Source organism: Chiloscyllium plagiosum, chromosome 19 (genome assembly GCF_004010195.1).
Source record: "Chiloscyllium plagiosum isolate BGI_BamShark_2017 chromosome 19, ASM401019v2, whole genome shotgun sequence".
NCBI lineage: Eukaryota > Metazoa > Chordata > Chondrichthyes > Orectolobiformes > Hemiscylliidae > Chiloscyllium > Chiloscyllium plagiosum.
The window spans coordinates 22,634,652-22,657,327 of NC_057728.1; the positions used below are offsets into that span (position 1 = coordinate 22,634,652).

General features: G+C 41.8%; 1 protein-coding gene across 1 annotated transcript in view; it reads left to right on the forward strand.

Moving 5' to 3' along the window:
* The first annotated feature begins 2,667 nt into the window (after window positions 1-2,667).
* The window catches only part of wnt5b (wingless-type MMTV integration site family, member 5b), a 136,422-nt gene continuing 116,413 nt past the window's right edge, over window positions 2,668-22,676 (forward strand). Inside the window, exon 1 of the mRNA XM_043709313.1 lies at window positions 2,668-3,902. Coding sequence (XP_043565248.1) covers window positions 3,897-3,902 — 6 coding nt within the window. The 5' untranslated portion in view covers window positions 2,668-3,896. The remainder of the gene's footprint in view (window positions 3,903-22,676) is intronic.

A 22,676-nucleotide genomic window follows, 5' to 3' on the forward strand; every position in this document is an offset into this window, starting at 1 on the left:
CGGAAGAGGGACTGTACTGAGCTATCACCCCCATCCCCACCCCCATTCACCTATTGTACTCTATGCTACTTTCTCCCCATTCCCACCCCCACCCCCTCATTTATCTCTCCACTCTACAGGCACCCTGCCTCTGTTCCCGATGAAGGGCTTTTGCCTGAAACGTCGATTTTCCTGCTCCTCGGATGCTGCCTTAGCTGCTGTGCTTTTCCAGCACCACTCGAATCAAGGCTGAGATAACGCCTGATTGAAGTGTACAAAGTTCTGAGGGACATAGGGTAGAAACGTTTCTCTCTATCTACCGGGGGCACAGGAGCAGGAGGTTTAGAGGAAATTTGAGGATATTTTCTTCTCACTCAGAGGGGGATGGATTATTGGAACTCACTGTCTAAAAGGATGGTGGCGGCGGGAACCGTGAAGACTTTAAGAACTATTTAGATGAGCACGTGATTGCGATAGCATACAATGCAATAGTGCCAAGTGTTAGGAAAATGGGACGAGAAAAAGCTGGATATTTGATTACCGGTGCGGATGGGATGGGGCGAATGATCTCTTTCCGTGTTGTAAATACTCTTTGATTTTCCTGCACTGAAAACAGCATGATGTATCTGATCGTGTATCGTCCCCAGTCCCAAATCATCGAGTAATTGGTTAGCTCCTAGCAGAAATCCAAGCAGTAACTTGACAGCAGAGACCAAACAAGATTTAGATTTGTACTGGGTCCACGTCTTCAATATGATAGTTCCAGTTGAAATATACATTTCTTTGGTCATGTCATTTGTTTATTTGATGAATTAATAGCCTCGGGAACTTCGTTTTAACCAACCCAATGTATGATTGACAATAGGACATGTTGGGTTGGGTTGTGTCTCGTAGCTGCACCAGAAACGAATTGTAAACCTCAACCAAATCGACAGCACACATATTTTACACAAGTAAGCGAGAGGTTAGTGAAACCAATAGTATCTCCGCTCCAAAACAAACCCGTGTAAAGTGAAAATCCCACAATACCAGGTCATAGTGACGACCACCTGATGAAGGAGCAGCGGTCCGAAAGCTAGTGCTTCCAAATAAACCTGTTGGACTATAACCTGGTGTGTGATTTTTAATTTAGTCCAGCCCAGTCCAACACCGGCGTCTCCAAACCGTGTAAAGTGAGTTCGTGTAATCAAAATACCCACAACAATGGGCTTCCGTTTTCGAAAACTAGTGCAGCTGTTGAATTCAAACATTAAATGATTCAGGAATATTAAAACATTTCAATCAGTTTGTTGTGACACATCTCTGGAACTCTTAGAAATTAAATGTAGGCCTCCGTGAATTGCACACTACCACTGAACTAGAAGAACCCTTTCAATGACAGAAGCTCTTGCTCACAGATCTCTTGGTATATAGCCTTCATTAAATAACCAGCGAATAATGATTTTGGAAAGGTTAACTGAAATCCACCGTTTTGATTGGAACGCAGGTGCATATTTTCCTTGGATGTTACTTTTAACGCCAGGGAGTCACATCATCTTCTCTTAGAAATGCGATAAAGTGTTGCCCGAGACCAATACAGAACGTGGCCTTAAGAATGCACAATGAGCAAGGCATACTATGATGTAACTTGAACCAATTGTTCATGTATAAATGCAACGCCATACTAACATATATGTGCATGGACATGTATGTAGACATACGTATATCAAGATAATTGTACTCTGTTTCTGGTTGTGTATTTGAACTCCGTATACTCATGTTTATGTAAAGTATAAGTTGGTGTTTGTGTATTTGACTTTTTAGTGATAAAACACACGTACTGTTACGTGTGGATACATACACCTGAATATTATTATGTGTCTGTGCACTGTGTATTACAATCCTCCAAAACACTGTACTTAGGAATAAACTATTGTCAGCTATCTCGTGAACTAACTCAGCTGATCAATACATGGAACATGGAAATTCGACAGTCACCACACACAGTAATTAAAGAACTCCCCTCCCCAAAAATCTTCAAGAGACTAATAAACATTAACATAAAAAATGTTCAAAAATTTAGAATGGCATTTAAAAAAAGAAAACAATTTGGTTTAACATGGGGTATCGAATTTATCCTGAAAGAAAATTCGCTGATATTCACTTTGTGGGAAAGACGGGAATACAATACTTCACCGTTCTTTTATCAGAGTCACTTGGGTTAAATGAGAGGTAAAGACTAAAAATTAGATAAGGAAATTAAGGAAAATCGAGTATCAAAACTCAGCCCTAGGCACTGAACAGACAAGAGTCGTTTGGATAATGTAGGAAGTGTGGGTGACCTGTGAGATGCCTTCAGAATTTGTGGTGATATGTCTTAATGTGTTAACTGCTTTCTCTACATATTATCATCTGTAATTGTCAATGTTGTAAAGACTATGCAGACATTAAAGCACGCCTAAAAGTAGGGGACCAGAAACTCTGATCTTCTCGGATTACTTTGTGGTTTTAGCTCTGATAAAATATGCAGATGCTAACTCCTTCTACTCTCCAGCTTTATATTTTTTAAAAAATGAAGCTTTAACTGTAATGCTGTGTTTGTTTTTATTGTGTGACTTACTTTATATTGAAAGATCCGGGACAGTCTCGCTTTAAGGCGTTAACCTGCCAATGGGCTGTGCGCAAGGCGGGCAGTGCGCAGGCGCGGTGCTGGGTCTCAGGTAGCAGTGTCAGTGGGAGTTCGGGAGCTGCGCTTTGTCAAAGTGCTCAGTCCAAGTGGAGCAGCCTGACCCGCCGCCAGCGACCCTCAGCACACAGGACGGAAGGCGAGCACAGCGTCCCCTGAACGAAGCAGAAACGAGAGCAGCCTTCACTGATCCAAACGGCAGAGAGAAAGCGCCACCAAGATAAAGCGGAGTTTCTTCTTTAGAAAGGCAACAACAACAAAAAAAGTTTTTGAAAACTTTTACAATAAGTTTTGTAGAAGTTTGCACGTTCAGCTGTTGGTGCACTTCAGAGCTGTACCTGGCCCCGGCTGAGAGTGGACGTCGGTTGAACACAATTCTTGGACTGCTGGATGAGTTACTTTGTCAAACGGAGGGGTGTATGTGTGAACCAAAGTAGCCAGTTGGAGAAAACTGGGAACTCGAGTGGGGAGCCGAGTGACCGTAGCTCGGTGCACTACAAGTGGCCATTCAATCGGTTTACTGCCGCTCGAGATCTAAACTAGACCGAACACTCGGGGGAGTAGCTCCTTCTGAGATTTTCTTTTCTCTCTGACTTGTTTCGAGTGGATTCACGTTTTCAGCATTTTCTAAGCGATCCCTGTGAGAGCTAATCGTGAAATGGCTGAACCGCGCTCCAACATTACAAGGCTCTGACAGACCAGACTGCCACACAGCAACAGACAAACTCTCACACTGATGAAGTGGCACTCGATTTGACAAAAAATAAATTGTCCCTCAGGTATACTAGACTGCAGGGAAAGTCAAATAACATTAAAATCAAATATAAAACCGAGGGACAGGCTTGCAAACTTTACATCGAACTCCATTAACGGGACAAGAGTGGGAGAAAGAGGTAGAAGACGCCAAGTGTCAATATTGCAGTGTAAAAAAAGAGATCGGCCAACTGTGTGAGGGGGGAATTGAGAAGAGTTCAAGGGTTGGAGCAAGAGTCTGAGGAGCACGGATCCTGTCGTGGGCTGGAGTTGGGGTGGAGTTATGGATCTAAACCTGAAAGAGTTCCACTAACAGGTGCAATGCTGACACAGTCCAGCTCGATTCTTTTATCTGCCCTGGGCTCCTGAGGACCAACTGCTCCGTCCGTGCTTACCCTGACTGCTTCATCCTGACCGTTAGATTCGATACGGCACATCACAGCAACTCTGATTAATCCCAGCAGCCTGGATATTTAGCCGGGATATCCTGACCCTGAAAATGCAGGTGAGTATTTACCTCTCCTCTGCTCCATTTCTTTTCATGAAGCGAGTACTATTAAACTGAATGAGAGGTGCCATGGATGGAGGTGAAACGTTAGTTTGTTGGATTTGGCCTTATCGTTGCTGTTTGTACTTCATCGCGGAGTGCTGCAGAACGAGTGCTGTGTAGTCCTCGCATCATATAGCTATTTGTTTGACTTTGTTTGGAGTTTGTGTTTGCAGGTTTCAGACAGAACGTTAAGATATCTTTATCACTCATCCTACCGATCCTACCTTTCCCTACATGCTTCACTTCCCTTTACATATTCCCAATGGAAGTAACCTCATTACTGTTCCTAGACAGTCTCGTTTTCTTTACATCTGAGTTCACATCTTCAAAAGTATTTCACTGAATCTGTGGTGTGAAACAGAAACCCCTGGAAAGAATGTTTTAAGCTGAAGCAGAATGTCGTTTAAACTTTCTTTCAATATCTCATTCAACCAGTGCCTTGGTTTTTCTTTACAAACACTTTACCACCTTGTATTCCAGACTGTACATTTGTTCAACTTTAACCGTGTTTAGTTTGTCCTGTGAATGGTGTTCCTGCACACACCGGTTAAGTGTGAATGTTGCTGCGAGATACATCTCCATACAGCAGCTTTTCGGACCAAACTATTGGGCGGTCATTCTCGAGACAACCAGCTCATGGACTCTCAGTTTCAGGGCATTTACCATCCATCCTCCCCAACAAAATACAGATCTCCACTGCAGCCAATGAAGAGAGCGTTTTGACATGAGCTCCTCTGCCGGGCAGTGTCACCCATGCAGCTCCCAGCTGGCCTGTGATCGGCGTTGGGCTGAGACCGGCTGTGCTGGATGCTTGTTGTATTGAACGGGACGGATAAGGAAGCTCTCAGTGAACGGCCTGAGATTGATCCATCTGTGTGCTGGGTGTGTGTGTGTACACAGCGGAAAGGCCCAGAGTCGGTTTCCAGACACCCCCGGCCAGCTGATTGAGTTCTGTTCCCTTTGGGGGTGGCGGGGGTGTACGCTGTCCAGTCCCATATTCTGTCCGGACCAGTCCGTCGCTGCAACTCATTTTCTGGCTCATTAAATCACTTCAGAAAGTCCTTTAAACAAACAGCCGCGTTCGGGAGGACCGCTCGCAAAATGTCGCGTTCCACCAGCAGCCCTGAGCAGTTCAGGGATTTCCTCAAACTTCATACCGGAGGCTTTGTGAGAACACCCGTTACATCTTTGAGTGCGAATGGTGTTTGTCGCTAAACCTTGTAGACCGCTTAGATAACTGCCAGTGATGCTCAACTCAGGGTTTTTATCGAAAGCATTTAGAACTACCATATTAAACAATAGCTACCTTTCTAAGACTTTAAAAAGCACTTAAGACCCAAATATTTTTTGAATTGCTGCAAAAGTTCTTTCCAGACGTATAGATTCACACTGAAGATAGGTGAAGTGTGCAAGTATTCGAAATGGTTCAGATAAAGGGGATATTGTTCAGTTTTGTTGATTAAAACCAGATCTGCTCGCAGTCAGTCTGCGGGCCCTAGCTCAGACAAGTCGCCCTCCTTTTCACTTGAGAGCTGCTCACTGCCGCTCCATCGCCACTGTCGCCTCAGCTCACTGCCGGCCCATCCTCAGCTCAGTGCCGGTCTTACCGCAGGGCTGGCTGTAGTTTAGAGGTGGACACTGTTGGCAGTGCTTTAGGAATCCTACACAAACCCCAGAAAGAGATGACAGCACTATGTTTTGTTACAGTTTGTTGTTCTCACAGTGTTACCCACAGACTACTCCTGGATCACGGTTGTTTTATTTTCAATTGAAAGTAATTCTTTTGGATCCGCTGAGAGACCTACAATTGAGTGGTTTATCTGCGTAAGTGATTCCGTAAATTCTTTCACAACGAGGGTAGTCTGCCCGACCGATTGCCAATATTCAAAACCCAGTCTTGAACACGTTATCAATCATCTCAGATCATGCGTCGTTAAGTATGTACTGGGGCTCGGTCAAAAAAATCGTTAGAACTGTTAAAAAAAAAATAAAATTAAACGATTCAACAGTTTTCACCGGAAATATTTGTGGAAATGATCGGTCTATGATGTGCCCCGAAGTGAACCCACTGCGAGTGATTTAGGTCAAACCAATGAAGTTTGAAATATGTGAGTGGCTGAATTTCATGCAGCAAAGCAGAGAGTAGGGAGATTCCAGAAAACCAATCGTATCCAGGTTCTTCAGATGCAAAACCAAGTTCATTCATCCGCCGAACTTTCTGAATTCGCACGATCGGATTTCAAAAAGTGCTGAAATCCCAGAGCGAACCTGTAGCGAATGTTGCCTCTCGCTGGCAGAACGCTGTAACTGCAGGCCAGTCTGCAACTTTGGGGGAACACTGTCTCTCTGACCGGGTTGTGACTGGGCGACAGTCAGCACATGCCAGTTCTATTCGATCGTTAAGGTTTTAGCTGAAGAGCAGTAGGATTTGACATAGAAAAATTAATCGCCTAAAAGATCAATAACTGTTTAATCCTGGGTTAAATTGCAAAATATCACCCATTTCCGGTTATATGTAAATCTTGTCGAGTGCACAATCCTAATTTATAACCAGTCAGCCCATTCCACAGAAATCTTGTTCCATTTACTCAATTTCAATGTACCATCTGTTCCCATGACAGAGAAACTCCAATCCCGATACCCATTGTCTTTGTCCCAATCCGTGTTCAGTATTTAGAAATCCCGATTCACTTGTTCGATCTCTCATTACCACTTTGAGGCATTTTGATCTGGATCAGTTGGAACTGTGGTGTGAAATTCCACCGTACAGACCACAAATGATGAGAGTTCAATCTCCCAGCCAGTGCTAAATTTGTGCAGGGATTTCCGTTCACATTCCTGGGCTCCAGAAGAGGAAACGAGCCAAGTTGCAGATGACTCCCCGGAGACCTCTATTGGATAGTGCATTTGTCTGAATGTTGGGTGGGTAGTGGAATGGGCTCGGCTGTGTGGCCACCAGTGGTCAGGGAAACCTGCCAGCACTTACGTCTGGGCTCACATGAATAATGACAGTGTGCTGGAGGTTAGCGGGTTGTCTGTAAAATGTACATCAGCTTCAGCAGAGGGGAAACTGCCAAACAAAAGAAATGCCTGATGAAGCCGCGTGAACATCTATCTTTCCTATTCAGCGCTCCATTAAAAATAACAAACTTAATACACCCAAAGCATCTGAGCCAGATGTTTAATTTTCATATGCTTACCAAAAATGAGGAAATGTGTAGAATAAAGTTGCTTACATTTTGCTCACTATTTTCCAAAATATTAAACTCAAAATTCAAATAATTAACCCCCGCCTGACCAAATACTTTCCTACTTCTGCAGTGTTTTCCAGTCAAAAACCTCATCTCTACCCTGAGACCTCAGAATTACCTGTGGAAACCCCTTCACTACTTCCTCACCACTCCCCCTTCAAATCCTACCCTTTTAACAATGCTTCTTTTAGCAGCATTCTACATTTCAGAAGCACCTCATTAATTGTCAAGTACTTTTGGATGCCTGAATATGAGGAAGCACGATTTCAATACAAATTTTCTTCCTCCTCTACTTTTATTCTCCACGCTCCTCTTCCTCCTCAGCATTTATTCCCCCTTAAACCACTGAGATATTTCATCACAGTTCAAACTGGGAAGTTTTGAACGTAAAATTCTCTGCTCCAGAAGAACTTCACTCTCTAGTATTCTGATAGACTGCTGATCCTCTGTTATTTATAAGAATTTAAAGAGTGAGCATCAGCAATGTTTAAATTTCACTTAGTTACAATGGGTTCCAAAGCAGAAGCAATGTTAGTTTATACTTTTTACCTAATATATGCTTTAGGTGATTTCACATCTGAGTTCATCTTCTAGTTTTTTCACAGAAAATGGGTGTCACTGGCTGGGCCAGTATTTTCTGCCTTGCCCTAATTGTCTTTGAGGAGGTGGTGGTGAGTAGCCTTCTTAATTGCTGCAGTCCACATGTAGGTACACCCAAAGCGCTGTTATAAAGGGAGTCCTAACAATTTGAACCCAGTGAGAGTGATATTGTTCTAAGTCAAGATGATCTGTGGCTTGGAAGGGAATTTGTGGCAGTGGTGTCCCCGTTTATCTTCTGCCCTTGTTCTTTGAGATGGTAGATGCCATGAGTTTGGATGCTACTGTCAAAGGAGTCTTAGTAAGTTGCTGCAGTGCATCTTGTAGATGGTACACACTGCTGTCACTGTGCATTGGTGGTAGAGGCAGTGAATGTTGAAGGTATTGGATTCAAGTGGGTTCTTTATCCTAGATGGTGTTGAACTTCTTGAATACTGATGGAACTATATTCATCCAGGCAAGTGAAGAATGTTCTATCATTCTGCTGTCTTGTATTTTGAACATGGTAGACAGAGAGAAAGTCGATAAATTACTCATGTAGAATTCCTAGCCCCTGGCCTGTTCTTGATTCTTTTGAATGTCAAAAGGCAATGTTTCTACTCTGTTTGTTGGAGATGGTCATTGCTTGGCATGAATATTATTTGCCAGTTATCAATCCAAGCCTGAAAGTTGTCCCTTTCTTTATGCATATGGACAGAGACTGCATCAACATCTGAGGAGGCACAAATGGTGTCACAAATTGTGCAATCATCAGTGAACATCCCCAATTCTGACCTTATGATTGATGGGAACTAATTGACAAAGCACCTCAAGATAGTTGGACCTAGGGCACTGACCTAAGAAACTCCACCAGTTGTAATGGTTCATCTTGGTTCAACCTCAGCCATCTTCCCTTTTGCTTGGTATATTTCAAATGAACAGAGAGTATTCACCATACCCAGATTCTTATTGACACATTATCCAAATGACACAGTTAGTCAACTGTGACCTTGATATCAACAGCAGTCACTCTCACCTCACCTCTGGAGTTCAACTCTTTGTCCATGTTTAGAGCAAAGCTTTAACAAGCTAATGGACTTAGTGGTCTGGTGGAAACCACACTGAATACAGGTATTAATGAGCACATTATTACTGAGCATTGCCAATTACCACTTCCATCACTTTGCTGATGATCAGGAGTTGACTAATGGGACAGTAATTGGCTTCATAGAATTGGTCCTGTTTTTCATGGTCAGGGCATTTCTGGTCAATTTTTCACATTGCTAGATAGATGCCAATAGCCAGTGTTGTGGCTATATCGGAACAGCTTGGAATGGGGCACAGCTAGTTCTGAGGAACAGATTTAAATACTATTGCTGAATGTTGTCAGGGCTCATAACCTTCTGCAGTATCTTCAGTCATTTCTTGCTATCATCTGGAGTGAATTAAATTGACTGAAGATTGACATCCCTAATGCTGGCGAACTCAAATGGAGGTAAAGGTGGATCACAGTTTGGACTTCTGGCCGACTATGGTTGCTGATATTTTTGCCCTGCCATAATTTGTGCCCCCCCCCCAACATTAAGGATGAGAATTTATGCACACTATTTGATTTTACCAACTTATGAGCATGTAAATGAATTAGAGCACTGTGTGCATGCAGACACTGGTGGCTCAGTGTGTTAATGAGAATGAATAAGTAATTTAGTGCATAAGCAACCTAGTGAGCTCAGTCTGATTATATATGTGAACATCTGAATCTCACGGGATCATCATAGAATCCCTACCATGTGGAAGCAGGCCCTTCGGCCCCAACAAGTCCACACTGACCCTCTGAAGAGCATTCCACCCAAACCCATTCCTCTACATTTACCTGTTACTAATGCACCAGACCTACACTTCCCTGAACACTTTGGGCAATTTAGCATAGCCAATTCACCTAACCTGCACATCTTTGCATTGTGGGAGGAAATCCACACCGACACAGAGAAAATGTGCAAACTCCACACAGACAGTCGCCCAAGGCTGGAATCAAACCTGGGTCCCTGGTGCTGTGAGGCAGCGGTACTAACCACCGTGCCACCATGCTGCCCCTGTTTTACTTGTGATTTTGATGAGCATTTTGATGTTGGGTTATGTCATATATTTTCAGACAAATAGTGAGGAGTCTTGAACAGTATTGGAAGAAGTTGTGAAATATTAAGATTGAACACTTTCTGCATAATAGTCGCTACTTCAAATAATCAAATGTAAATAAAATTTCAAGATTATTATTAAACGCATTTAAAAAAACCATTGTATCTTCATCATCTGGTTTCAGCTATATGTCATGCCTAGATTATACAGCCTAAACAAAAAATAACTACACTGCAGTTACATTGCCACTTTTACATCAATGCAAAGTTGTTCACTAAAGTCGATTACTACTTAGGTTCAAGTCACTGCATTGAAAGTAACTTTCAAAAAAATGTGTTTTTAATTTTAAATGTTTTACTGCTCTGACCTGGCTGGTTTTGAACTTTGAGTGTTATTTCAGCTGGATTCATCCAGTAAAGTGGTAAGTATTCTATCACACTCCTAACCTGAGACTTGTAGCTGATGTAGAGGATTTTGGTAACCAGGAGGCGAGCCACTTACTACAGACTAACTAGAATTTGTGTTGCTTCTGTGTTGAAACAACTGGGAACACTTCTGGTCATTGGTAACTCTCAACATTGACTCTGACAGACTTTGTTATGGTAGTGCCACTGATTATCGGGGAAAAAGTTGTATTATTTATTGTTCGAATGGTGATGGACTGGAAAGCACGTGCTGCAAACATTCTCTCCTACTGGATGTTATTTAGAGCCTGCTGTGGGCTAGTACAGACTGTGACTTTGCTGCTTTTGTCCTTTTTTGATAGTCAATGTTTTGGGAATACTGTCACCTAAGTAGCAACTTGAATATTTATCAGTGATTCCAAACCTTTTTAATATCAAGACATACTCCAATGAGACAAACCATTCCAATACACACCTTTCTCAAATCTATTCACATGTGGCTCTGGAGATTTGTGCATGTGCAGTCGATGTAGGGGCACATGATCTCAGCAGATACTGGCTTCAATAATAGCCATCAAGGCTCTGGAGGAGATTATGAGCATGGATGCAATCTTGAAGCTCAGTTAAAGCAGCATTGCTTGCTGAAAATTTTATGGCACGCTACTCACCTTGTTGCGACACACTAGTGTGAAAATTACTGATGCATATCAGTTTTTTCACTGTCCTTAAATCAGAATCTTGGAATTCCCATCCGTGATAGCATTTTGGGATACCATCATCAATAATGCTTACACCACACCCTGCATCCGAAAGGCTAAGAGCATTGTGGAAGACCCCACATACCCCTCACTCAAACTCTTCTCCCTCCTGCCATCTGGCAGAAGATACTGGAGCATTCGGTCTCTCATGGCCAGACTGTGCAACACTTTCTTCCTCTAAGCCATCAGGCTCCTTAACATAGTATGATCGTACTTTTTCCCATCTGAAGTTCTCCAAATTGCTGCTGGAAAATGTGGATTATCCATCATTCTTCTATTACACGGTAAGTTGCGTTATTTTGCATTTCTTATGCACTTTATGCCGTGTATGAGTGTGTAGTTTGTGCTGATCATGTAGTACACTTGGTCTTGGAGGAATGCTGTCTCATTTTTTACTGCTTCAGTTGTATATGGTAAAAATGACAAAAAGCTACTCTACACAAGAATGCATACAACCACATCTCAGGGATGGGCAAGAGATGGGGTTTCTCCACATTCTAAGGGAAAGTGAGTGTTTCTTAATTTAGTCTTTTTTTAAAGCAGTTTATTTCTAGAAAACATTAGCATTTACTAGCTTAATTAATGTTTTATAATTTATTTTAGTAGTTTTAATATCTTTTTGGTGGTTATTTCATTATTGATTCACTACTTTGTTCACATAACAAAGTAGTGGGGCAGCACGGTGGCTCAGTGATTAGCACTGAAACCTCACAGCACCAGGGTCCCAGGTTCAATTCCAGCCTCAGGCGACTGCCTGTGTGGAGTTTACACATTCTCCCTGTGTCTGCGTGGGTTTCCTCCAAGTGCTCTGGTTACCTCCCACAGTCCAAAGATGTGCAGGTCAGGTGAATTGGCCATACTAATTTGCCCATAGTGTTAGGTACATTAGTCAGAGGGAAATGGGTCTGGGTGGGTTACTCTTCGGAACGTCGGTGTGGAGTGGTTGGCCAAAGGGCCTGTTTCCACACTGTAGGGAATCTAGTCTAATAACCATCTGTATCCATTCAGAATGTGGGAGAGTTTATACAGGCGGGGTGGAATTGGCCAGCTTATCCATTGTGAACTCTAAGATGTGGGGAAAAACCTATCCTATAAAACAGCACAATTTTGAGAAAATATTGCAAGACACAAAGCATTCTGGGAATATTTTTTGTGCCTAATTAATCCAGCCTCCTTTCAACCTTTTGAGTACTCGTGTTTTTTTGTTCCTCCAGTGTAGAAGAAAGTTTTAAGTTACAAGTATATGTCCCTTTGGACTTTTTGTATAATTACTTGTTTTGCTTTATAATATTCAAGGTCATTTTTGGGTTGTCGTTTGGGACTGTGCAAGTGTTTTTTTTGAACAACTGGTCAGCTTTTGTTAATCTCACAGCTAGTATGTATGTTTACTAAACGTTTGCTGCTTGAAGTATTCACTAAAGGAAACACTAATAATATGGCTACCCATCACAGGAGAGTTCGTGGGTAATTTAATCAGTTTGTTGGGTTGATCAGAGACTGGTTCAAACCAATTAAATCCCAAAGGCAAATATCAGGATATGAGGTGAGATTAAAATACACAAAGTGCTTATGGTCATCTTAAAAATGGTAAACACAGAGTCCCATTGGATTGGAAAAAAAAGTGACAAAACTCAAAACAGAATCATTAATCTTATGGTTGTATAATATTGCCAATCACTTGTGGATAGAAGAAAATGTAATGTTTTGAAGGGAAGGATCCTGCTTGACAAACCTGCTTGGTTGTTTTGAAGAAGTAATATTCAAAATTGACAATTTTGATTGCTTATATCCAAACTCTCAAGCTCTGTGTTAATATTGCATGAGCTTAAGGAAATATATACCATGATTTACATCTTACAACCCAGAGGAAGTTAAGAACTGGTTCAAGGAGCAAAAATATGTGTAGTAATTGGGGAACTAATATCAAACTGAAAACATGCTTCTGAGTGGGGTGTTGTCTAAATCAAATTATATTTAAAGGACTCCATTTAAAAAACAGAAACATAATTTGGTCTAACTTTCAAATGTTTTAGGCATTAGGATTGAAATTGTCAAATATAATGTTATTGCCAGGAAACTATGGTAGATTAGGTTAGATTCCCTACAGTGTGGAAACAGGCCCTTCGGCCCAACAAGTCCACACGACCCTTTGAACAATAACCCACCCAGTCCCATTTCCCTCTGACTAATGTACCTAACACTATGGGCAATTTAGCATGGCCAATTCACCTGACCTGCACATGTTTGGACTGTGGTTGGAAACTGGAGCACCCGGAGGAAACCCACGCAGACAAGGGGAGAATGTGCAAACTTCACACAGACAGTCACCGAGGCTGGAATTGAACCTGGGACCCTGGTGTTGTGAGGCTTCAGTGCTAACCACTGAGCCACTGTGCCACCCAAACCACTGTGCCGCCCGTAGAGCAAGATAAAATTTGCAAGTGGGCAAAGTTCAATAGAGGATGGTGTTGTACACTGGGAGAAATGCGGTAGGGGGTAAGGCTGTCAGGAGCCTATAAGAATCTAAGCCTTCCATCACTGCAACATGGACATCAAAATAGAAACTGAATATTAAGCTAAATTTCCATGTGAGTACCATAGAGTTTGATGTAATCACATCAAAATAGTATCACATGTTTAGTGTGGCTGTGCATTTGAGTATTGCGTCTTAATTTTAATCAGTAAGCCATAGAAAAACAGCAGTGCAAATCCAGGAAATTGGGTAGTGTGTGGGATTCAGGGTGATCATTCATGTCAGAGTGAAGAGTTGGAATTGTAATAGTTCTATCTCTATCTTGGGAGAGGATGGAGTGCGCATTTATTTTTAAATTTTTATCTTTCTATTGTGAGGCCTATAGTACAATCCAATCAAAGAGATCGTTCCTTTTGTATTTGTAATATCAACCCACATATATTCACTGGACAATTTTTCAGAAATATCTTCCCTAGTTACAGCAGTAATATATTCCTTAATCAAAAATGCCCCCACCCTTTCTTGCCTCCTTTCCTATAGTGTCTAAAAGCTAGAAGATTGAGCTGCCACTCTTGTACATCTCTCAGCCAAATTTCTGTAATAGCTATGTCATCCCAAATCCCATGTTTTTAAAATTGCCCCGAGTTCATCAGCCATACTTATAAGACCTCTTACATTGAAATAAATGCAATTTAATTCTTTAGAGTTAGGACATACTAAATCTCTTGTCTTTCTTTTCTAATTGACTTGCTCTCCTCACATTGATTTGCTCTCTTTCCCATCAATCCTTCCATTTAAACCGCTACTTAGAATTCCTCCACTCCCTTTCTCCATCAGCATAAAGTCTCCCTGCTAAGGTATTTGTCCCTTTCCAGTTTAAATTAGACTCTTCCTTTCTGAACAGGTCTTTTCTGTCCCAAAGGACATTTCAATTGTCCAAAAATCTGATTTCCTGAACAATACACCATTTCTTCAGCCATTGATTTATCTCCTTTAATCTTTTATTTCTTCCCTTTTTTGAGTTTGGCATTGGGAGTAAACCAGAGATTACTATCTTTTAAGGTTTATTTTTTAAGCTTCTACCCAACCTCCTAAATTCACTCTGTACTGCTTTAATCTTTTCCTAAAACTGTCATTGCTACCAATGTGTACAATAATTTATGGCTTCTCAAACTCACCTTTCACAATATGCTTGAAACATTTAGAGATGCCCTTTATCCTAGCAACAGGAAAGCAGCAAACCATCCTAAATTTATGTTCACTGCCACAGAATCTCCTGTCTCGGCCCCTGACAGGAGACTCCCCTATAACAATAATTCTATTAAATCTTGTCAAATGCTGCCTAACATAAGAATCTTTCTAAGTGTCCAATAACTGACTGACTGGTCCTTCCATTTTCCTCAGAAGGATTATCCCCTTCAGCAGTTCCAAAAGCTGAATATCTATTTGATAGAGGAATAGCTACCAGAGACTTTTGAACTACCTTCTTAGCTTTTCTTACAGTCACCCATCTATCTGACTGATCTTGCTGGGTAATAACTTTTTAATTCTACTAGCCATCTCATTCTGTACTTTATGTCCTTAATAATAATAAGCTGAAAAAAAGGACGTTTTAATAAACTATCTTTCACTACCTGTGGAATATAGTGTTAAAGTGGGAAAAAAAATTAAACCTATGTATCAAACATATAAAACATAAATAAAATCAACCACTTAGCTGATTAACTGAATAATGTGCCGAGAAATGACTGATGGAGTTTAATCTGGGTAAGTGTGAAGTGCTGCACTTTGGGAAATCAAATGTTAAAGAAAAGTATACAGTTAATAGCAGGTCCCTGAACAGCATTGATGTACAGAGGGATCATGGGGTTCAAGTCCATAGCTCCCTGCAAGTGGCTTCCTGCAAGTAGAGAGTGTGGTAAAGAAATTATGTAGCATACTTGCCTTTATTAGTCAGGGCATGAAGTACAAGAGTCAGGATGTCATGTTGCAGCTTTATAAGACTGGTTAGGTGGAACTTAAGAGTATTGCGTACATTTCTGGTCAACACATTACATGAAAGAATGTGGAGGCTTTGGAGTGCCCTCTATACTATCGACGACACCTCCAACCTTTGTGTCATCCGCAAAGTTACTAACCCACTCCTCAACCTCCTCATCCAAGTCAGCCAGCCAATTCTGAATCCAGATAACCAAATCTCCCTGTATCCCATACTTCCTGACTTAATGAATGAGCATACCGTGGGGAACATTATCAAATGCCTTGCTGAAGTCCATATACACCACATTCACTGCTCGACCTTTGTCGACCTGCCTTGTCACCTCCTCAAAGAACTCAATAAGGTTTGTGAGGCATGACCTGCCTCTCACAAAGCCATGCTGACTGCCTTTAATCACACTATCCTTTGCCAAATAGTCATAAATCCTATCCCTGAGAATTCTTTTCACAGCTTTGCTGACCACAGACGTGAGACTGACTGGTCTGTAATTGCCAGGGATTTCCCTATTACCCTTCTTGAAAAGTGGAACAACATTCGCCTCCTTCCAATCCTCTGGTACAACTCCTGTGGAGAGTGAGGAGGCAAATATCCTTGCCAGCGGCTTAGCAACCTCCTTTCTCACTTCCCAGAGCAGCCTAGGATAAATCTGGTGTGGCACTGGGGACTTATCAATCTTAATATTTTCCAATATTTCTAGCTCATCATCTTCATCAATCTTGATCTGGTCAAGACTGTATCCCATCTCATCTAAGTTTTCATTTACAACAAATTCCCTTTCCTTGGTGATAACCAAAGCAAAAACCTCATTTAGGACTTCCCCTACCTGCTCAGACTCCACCCACAAGTTCCCTCCGCTATCCTTGATCGACCCTACCTTCTCCCTGATCATTCTCTTATTCCTCACCTATGAGTAAAACGCCATTGGGTTCTCCCTAATTCTTCTTGCCAAACCTTTCTTGTGCCCCCTCCTGCTCTCCTCAGTCCATTTCTGAGCTCCTTTCTAGCAAGTCTGTAATCCTCTAAAACTGTGCTAGATCCTTGCTTCCTCCACCTTATGTAAGCTGCCTTCTTCCTTTTGATGAGAAGCTCCTCTATTCTCGTCATCCAAGATTCCTTAATTGTACCCCTTCTTACCTGTCTCAGAGGAACAAATTTGTGTATCAATCACAACAACTGCTCCTTAAATAGTCTCCATATGTCTGCTGTGCCCTTTCTGTGGAACAATTGCTCCCAGTCTGTACTTCCCAACTCCTGTCTGATAATGTCATAATTTCCTTTTCCCCAATTAAATATCTTCCCTCGGTAACTGCACCTTTCACTCTCCAAGGCTATGCTAAATGTGAGGCAGTTGTGATCACTTTCACCAAAGTGCTCTCCCACCGCAGGATCTGACACCTGTCCTGGCTCGTTGCCGACACCAAATCCAAAATGGCCTCTCCCCTCATCGGTCTGTAAGGAAACCCTCCTGAACACACCTGACAAAAATGGCTCCATCCAAACTATTTGCACTAAGGAGGTTCCAGTTGATATTGGGAAAGTTGAAATCACCCATAACAACAACCCTGCTACTTTTGCATTTTTCCAGATTAAGTCTGGTTTGGACAGACTGAGTTCTGTAGGGGTTCTTTATTCTGTTCCTAGTGTTTCATTGTGTAATTTTGTGAATAAATTTTTGTCCGTTTTAAAACCTGGTAGTCAACCTCGCTAACTTACTCCAGGTAATTTTCACTGTACACTTACTGAAACAAATTACAAAGTTATGATCTGGGGCTGCCTGCTTACGAATGTTTTGAGTGGTCTGACCTAGCCCATAACCCTGGCAACATTCTTGTAAATCTTTTCTGAACCCTTTCAAATTTCACAATACCCTTCCAATAGGAAGGAGACCAGAATCGCATGCAATATTCCAAAAGTGGCCTAACCAATGTCCTGTACAGCCGCAGCATGACCTCCCAACTTCTGTACTCCATACTCTGACCAATAAAGGAAAGCATACCAAATGCCATCTTCACTATCCTATCTACCTGCGACTCTACTTTCAAGGAGCTCTGAATCTGCACTCCAAGGTCTCTATTTTCAGCGACACTCCCTAGGTCCTTATCATTAAGTGTATCTTGATGCTGATTGTTGGTTCAACTTGGGAGGACAAGCTGCTGCAGGTGACATTTGCCATGAGCTGGCAGTGTGGCATCAGTAGCAAACAGGTCGTGGACTAGTACTTTGCACTTTGGTCTTGGCATGCAGTCTTGCCACGTTGAACAACTTGTGGTCAGCACTGCATGCAGGTAAACACCCTCATTCAAATGTCCAATTGTACAGTTAAGCAATAGTGTACAATAGTACAAAACATAATCATATTCTTTGGCAAAGAATATGCAGAAGTGGGTTGGTGCCAGGTCACAGCCCTGCTTTACTCCAGTGCAGATCTTGAAAGTGTCTGATGTTGTTCCATTGTAACCTGAAGGAATTCTGCATGTCCTTGAAGAAACAATCTCAGGAGTTCAGGTGAGCTGCCTATGTTGTGCAGTAGTTCGAAGAGTCTGTCTCATTTCATGTAAAGTCCATAATTAGAATGATCTATATTTCTGTGGCACTTCTTCTGTAACTGCCAAAGTGAGAAAGTAATGTCAATCGTCAATGTATCAGCTCTGTGAGATTAATATTCAAGATATATGCTCAATCCTAGATGCTGCAACTTTGTCCAATCAAAGCAAGCCAAGAGCTTCCCACAATACTTACCAAGGAAATACCTTGGTCATTGAGTCATTACGATTTCCCCTTGTTTCTGCATAAGGTTTGTGGCATGCATATCTTCAGACACCAGTTTTCTTTCAGACAGGCTGCAGTAGTGTGGGTTTTCTACTTTTGATGATTTCAGGTGGAATGCCATTGCTTCCAGCAGCTTTACCAGTGCAAGATGGTCAGTTTTTTTTGCTGAACTCCACAATCATGAACTCACTGTCCAGCTTCTCCATGACTGGTGTGTCTGCAGTACCACTGAGAACTTCTTCAGTGCACTGTTCTCTGTTTAGAGTTTGAGGTAGTGTTATATCTAGATTCAGTGATGATCATCCCTGTCCTTATCTTCAAGGGGGCCAGTTTAATTATTGCTTAGTCTGTTGCTTTCTTAATTCCTTCATCCAGCTCTCTCACATCCCCAGATTCAGTTTGCAAGATATTGCAAACAGTCTGCTGAAACTTGATTATGACAACTGAGAGTATTTGAGTTTTGTTTGTGGGGCTTGTTTGCAGTTTGAGAGCTCTCCTTTTATGCTTTAGCTGACTCCATTTCAATTAAATAAACTACAGACTATTCTGCAACATTTCCTATAGACAATGAGTGCATAGTTGTAGATGGTGATGTGCAGAGAATCCCACTTCGACACGGTATTCTGGTCTTGCTTCTGGAAGGATCCTGATCACATGTTGAGGAGCTCTTAGGATGTTCTGGTCAGTAGTTTGACAAATATTGATCTGAGTTGAGCTTTCTTGAATGAATGGTACAGTTTTCCTTGGCTGTAGTCTATATTGCTATAAATCAGAGAATAGTCATTCTCACAAGCATGGTGACACTGCTGAAAGTATTACATCAGGTGAGAATCTATCCAGCTGGTGCCCATTCAGAGGATCTTTGATGTTTCCAGGACACCTTGCAGCATGGTTTGATTTGGAAGTATCTATTCAGTAACCTCTGTCCATTTTCATTATGCAGATTCTCTGGTGCCATGTGCACATTGGTTTAGATGAATAGTCAGTAGCACTCTTGCTTTGAAGTCTCCTGGAAAGTAGTGTTTTGGTGCTTGCAATTCTGCTAGTGGCAGCATTGTGTCTCAAAGAATTGACTTTGACATCAAGGATGGAAATGAGTGTTGGGGTATAGATGCATGAGATTAACCAAGCCCAAGAAACTCACTCCAGTTCATGTGAAGATTCTTAGGCTTTCCTGTTAATAAAGGGTAACTTGGTGACAGGATACTAGCCTCTGTGGAATCATTTCAATGGTGATAAGAGTAAAGTATATTCCTGAAGAAACTCGCAGCAGTCATCTTTGAGTTGGGTAAGCATTGCTTGTGTCATGCCATTGTTTGAGAAGCTTGACTCATTCAACCCTGCTACCAAAGACTGTGCCCAATATGTGGAAAGAATTCATTACTTTTCTGGGCAAACAACACTGGGGCAGATGAAAAGCAATGAGTGATTCTCCTGACAGCCTATGGACTGCAGCTTTGTCAGTTATAGAGTCATGGAGATGTACAGCACAGAACATAGAACAATACAGCACAGAACAGGCCCTTCGGCCCACGATGTTGTGCCAAACATTTGTCCTAGCTTAAGCATCGATCCATGTACCTATCCAATTGCCGCTTAAAGGTCACCAATGATTCTGACTCTGCCACTCCCACAGGCAGTGCATTCCATGCCCCCACCACTCTCTGGGTAAAGAACCTACCTCTGACATCCCCCCCATACCTTCCACCCTTCACCTTAAATGTATGTCCCCTTGTAACACTCTGTTGTACCCAGAGTGTTACAAGGGGAAAGTCTCTGACTGTCTATCTATTTCCCTGATCATCTTATAAACTTCTATCAAGTCACCCCTCATCCTTCGCCGTTCCAATGAGAAAAGGCCTAGCACTCTCAACCTATCCTCGTACGACCTATTCTCCATTCCAGGCAACATCCTGGTAAATCTCCTCTGCACCCTCGCCAAAGATTCCACATCTTTCCTAAAATGAGGCGACCAGAACTGTCCATGCCAACCAAATATCCTAAGTCAATCTAGTTCCATTTTCCAGCACTTGTCCCATATCCCGCTAAACCCTTCCTATTCATGTACCCATCCTCTTGTCTTTTCAATGTTGTAATTGTACCCACCTGCACCACTTCCTTTGGCAGCTCATTCCATCCTTTGCGTGAAAAGGTTGCCCTTTGTATCCCTTTTAAATATTTCCCCACTCACCCTCAACTAATACCATCTAGTTTTGGACTCCTCACACCCCAGGAAAACAACCTTGTCTATATCCATGCCCCTTACGATTTTATAAACCTCTATTTGGTCATCCCTCAGCCACCGATGTTCTAGGGAAAACAGCCCAGCCTATTCAGCCTCTCCCTATAGCTCAATCCTTCCACCCTTTTTTGAACCCTTTCAAGTTTTACAGCATCCCTTCCAATAGGAAGGAGACCAGAATTGCACACACTATTCTAAAAGTGACCTAACCAATGTCCTGTACAGCCCGCAACATGACCCCTCAACTCCTATACTCAATAGTCTGTCCAATAAAGGAAAGAATACCAAAAGCCGCCTGCACTATCCTATTTACATGCAACTCTGCTTTCAAGGAGCTATGAACCTGCACTCCGAGGTCTCTTTGTTCAGCAACACTCCCCAGGTCATTACCATTAAGTGTATATGTCCTGCTGTGATTTGCTTTTCCAAAATGCAGCACCTCACACTTATCTAAATTAAACTCCATCTGCCACTCCTCAGCCCATTGGCCCATCTGATCAAGATCCCGTTGTACTCTGAGGTAAACTTCTTCTCTGTCCACTACACTTCCAATTTTGGTGTCATCTGCAAACTTGCTAACAATACCTCCTAACTTTCCTTGAGGCACCAGATTCAATTCTTGAAAGGTTTTCAGATTTAAATAAGGAATATTGTGACCCCCAAACCTCCTCTAATTCTGAGTTGCTATCATTTTTACTCAAATTTGAGAACCAGGAAATTCAATTTTGGATTTCTGACTAGGTTAAGATGACTGGCAAAGGCATGTGACTTTGATTTATCCCTTCATGAGGCTGGTCAATATGTGGGATTAATGATGTAACCATGCAAAAGTGTCTACTGGCTGAAGTCCAATTGGGCTTCAAACAGGCTCTACAACTGGCTTCATCATTGGAAAATACAGCAAGTGGAGCATTTGAGTTGCAGGGTATTTCAATGGAAGCAGACACAGTTGCCAGGCTGACCAAGCTTGGGAACATCACTGAAGTGCAGACAATTGCATAGTCTCACTTGGGACATATCCCCCGATCTGAGGGACTCTAGGTTGACCCAGAGCAAAACCCCACAACAAATTCAAATCTCAGCCAAACAGTTAAAATTTTCTTCAGGATCCAGGCTGGCAAGTCATTGAAGTTGCTTTGGGTATGCAGATTCATGATACCAAGAGTTTCCCACTAAACCTGAATTAAGTAAGAGAACCCATAGGCCGGTATCTAAAAGAGTACACACCCTGTTAAGTCCACCTAGATCTGGGTTGGAACAGGTAAATTGCTTAGCGACATCCAAATCAAAACCAATCAAAATAAATGTCAGGTTAAATGGTCACCTGATTCTAATGGAGGTTGATACCAATGTGGCCATATCAGTGATCGCACAACCAGTTTTTAAAAAAAATTCGCTCTGGACTCACCCTTAAATTTGCACAAGACCTTAGCTAGGCTGAGAACCTATATCAGGAAAACCTGTACAGATTAAAGGTTACAACTTTTGGTTCCAGTCTCATATGAGAAGCAGCTGGTTCAATTCCCACTGATTGTAGTGAAAGGCTCAGGCCCAAGACTGATGAGACATTGCTTAAAATGAGGGTTCATATAAGCATGTACAGTGTCTACTAGTGGAAGTTTTAGAAGTATTCATTTTTTACAAGGATACATGTGAACAAAAGTTTCAGTGTAATTCTTTGCCATCAGTTCTTCTAGTTGAGAATTAGCAAATTATGGAACAATGACTTCCTATTTCTTTTCAAATAAAAGGTATAAAGTGCCTTCAAAACATTTGTAACAACTGAACATATTTAATGTGGGAAAGGCAATGAGCCAGTCAGGGGAATATTGTGGTTTTATTTAAGAGGATGACCATCTTAAAATGTGCTCCAGATCTCCTTTTTCATTTGTGGTCTGCTGATCTGACAGTTTTGGATATGACATATAAAAGATGTCATCACAACACATTGTTTCATGAGTGAAATGATTTTGATTTTAATGAGGCTGTTGATTGTAGTTAAAGAACAAGTACACATTTTATGTTGGGCAGAATATTTACTAAATGGGTGGAACCAATGTTAACATGCATTACAATTGTGTCTCTTGTGTATTAATTGGCAGACTCAGTAGGAGGGAAATA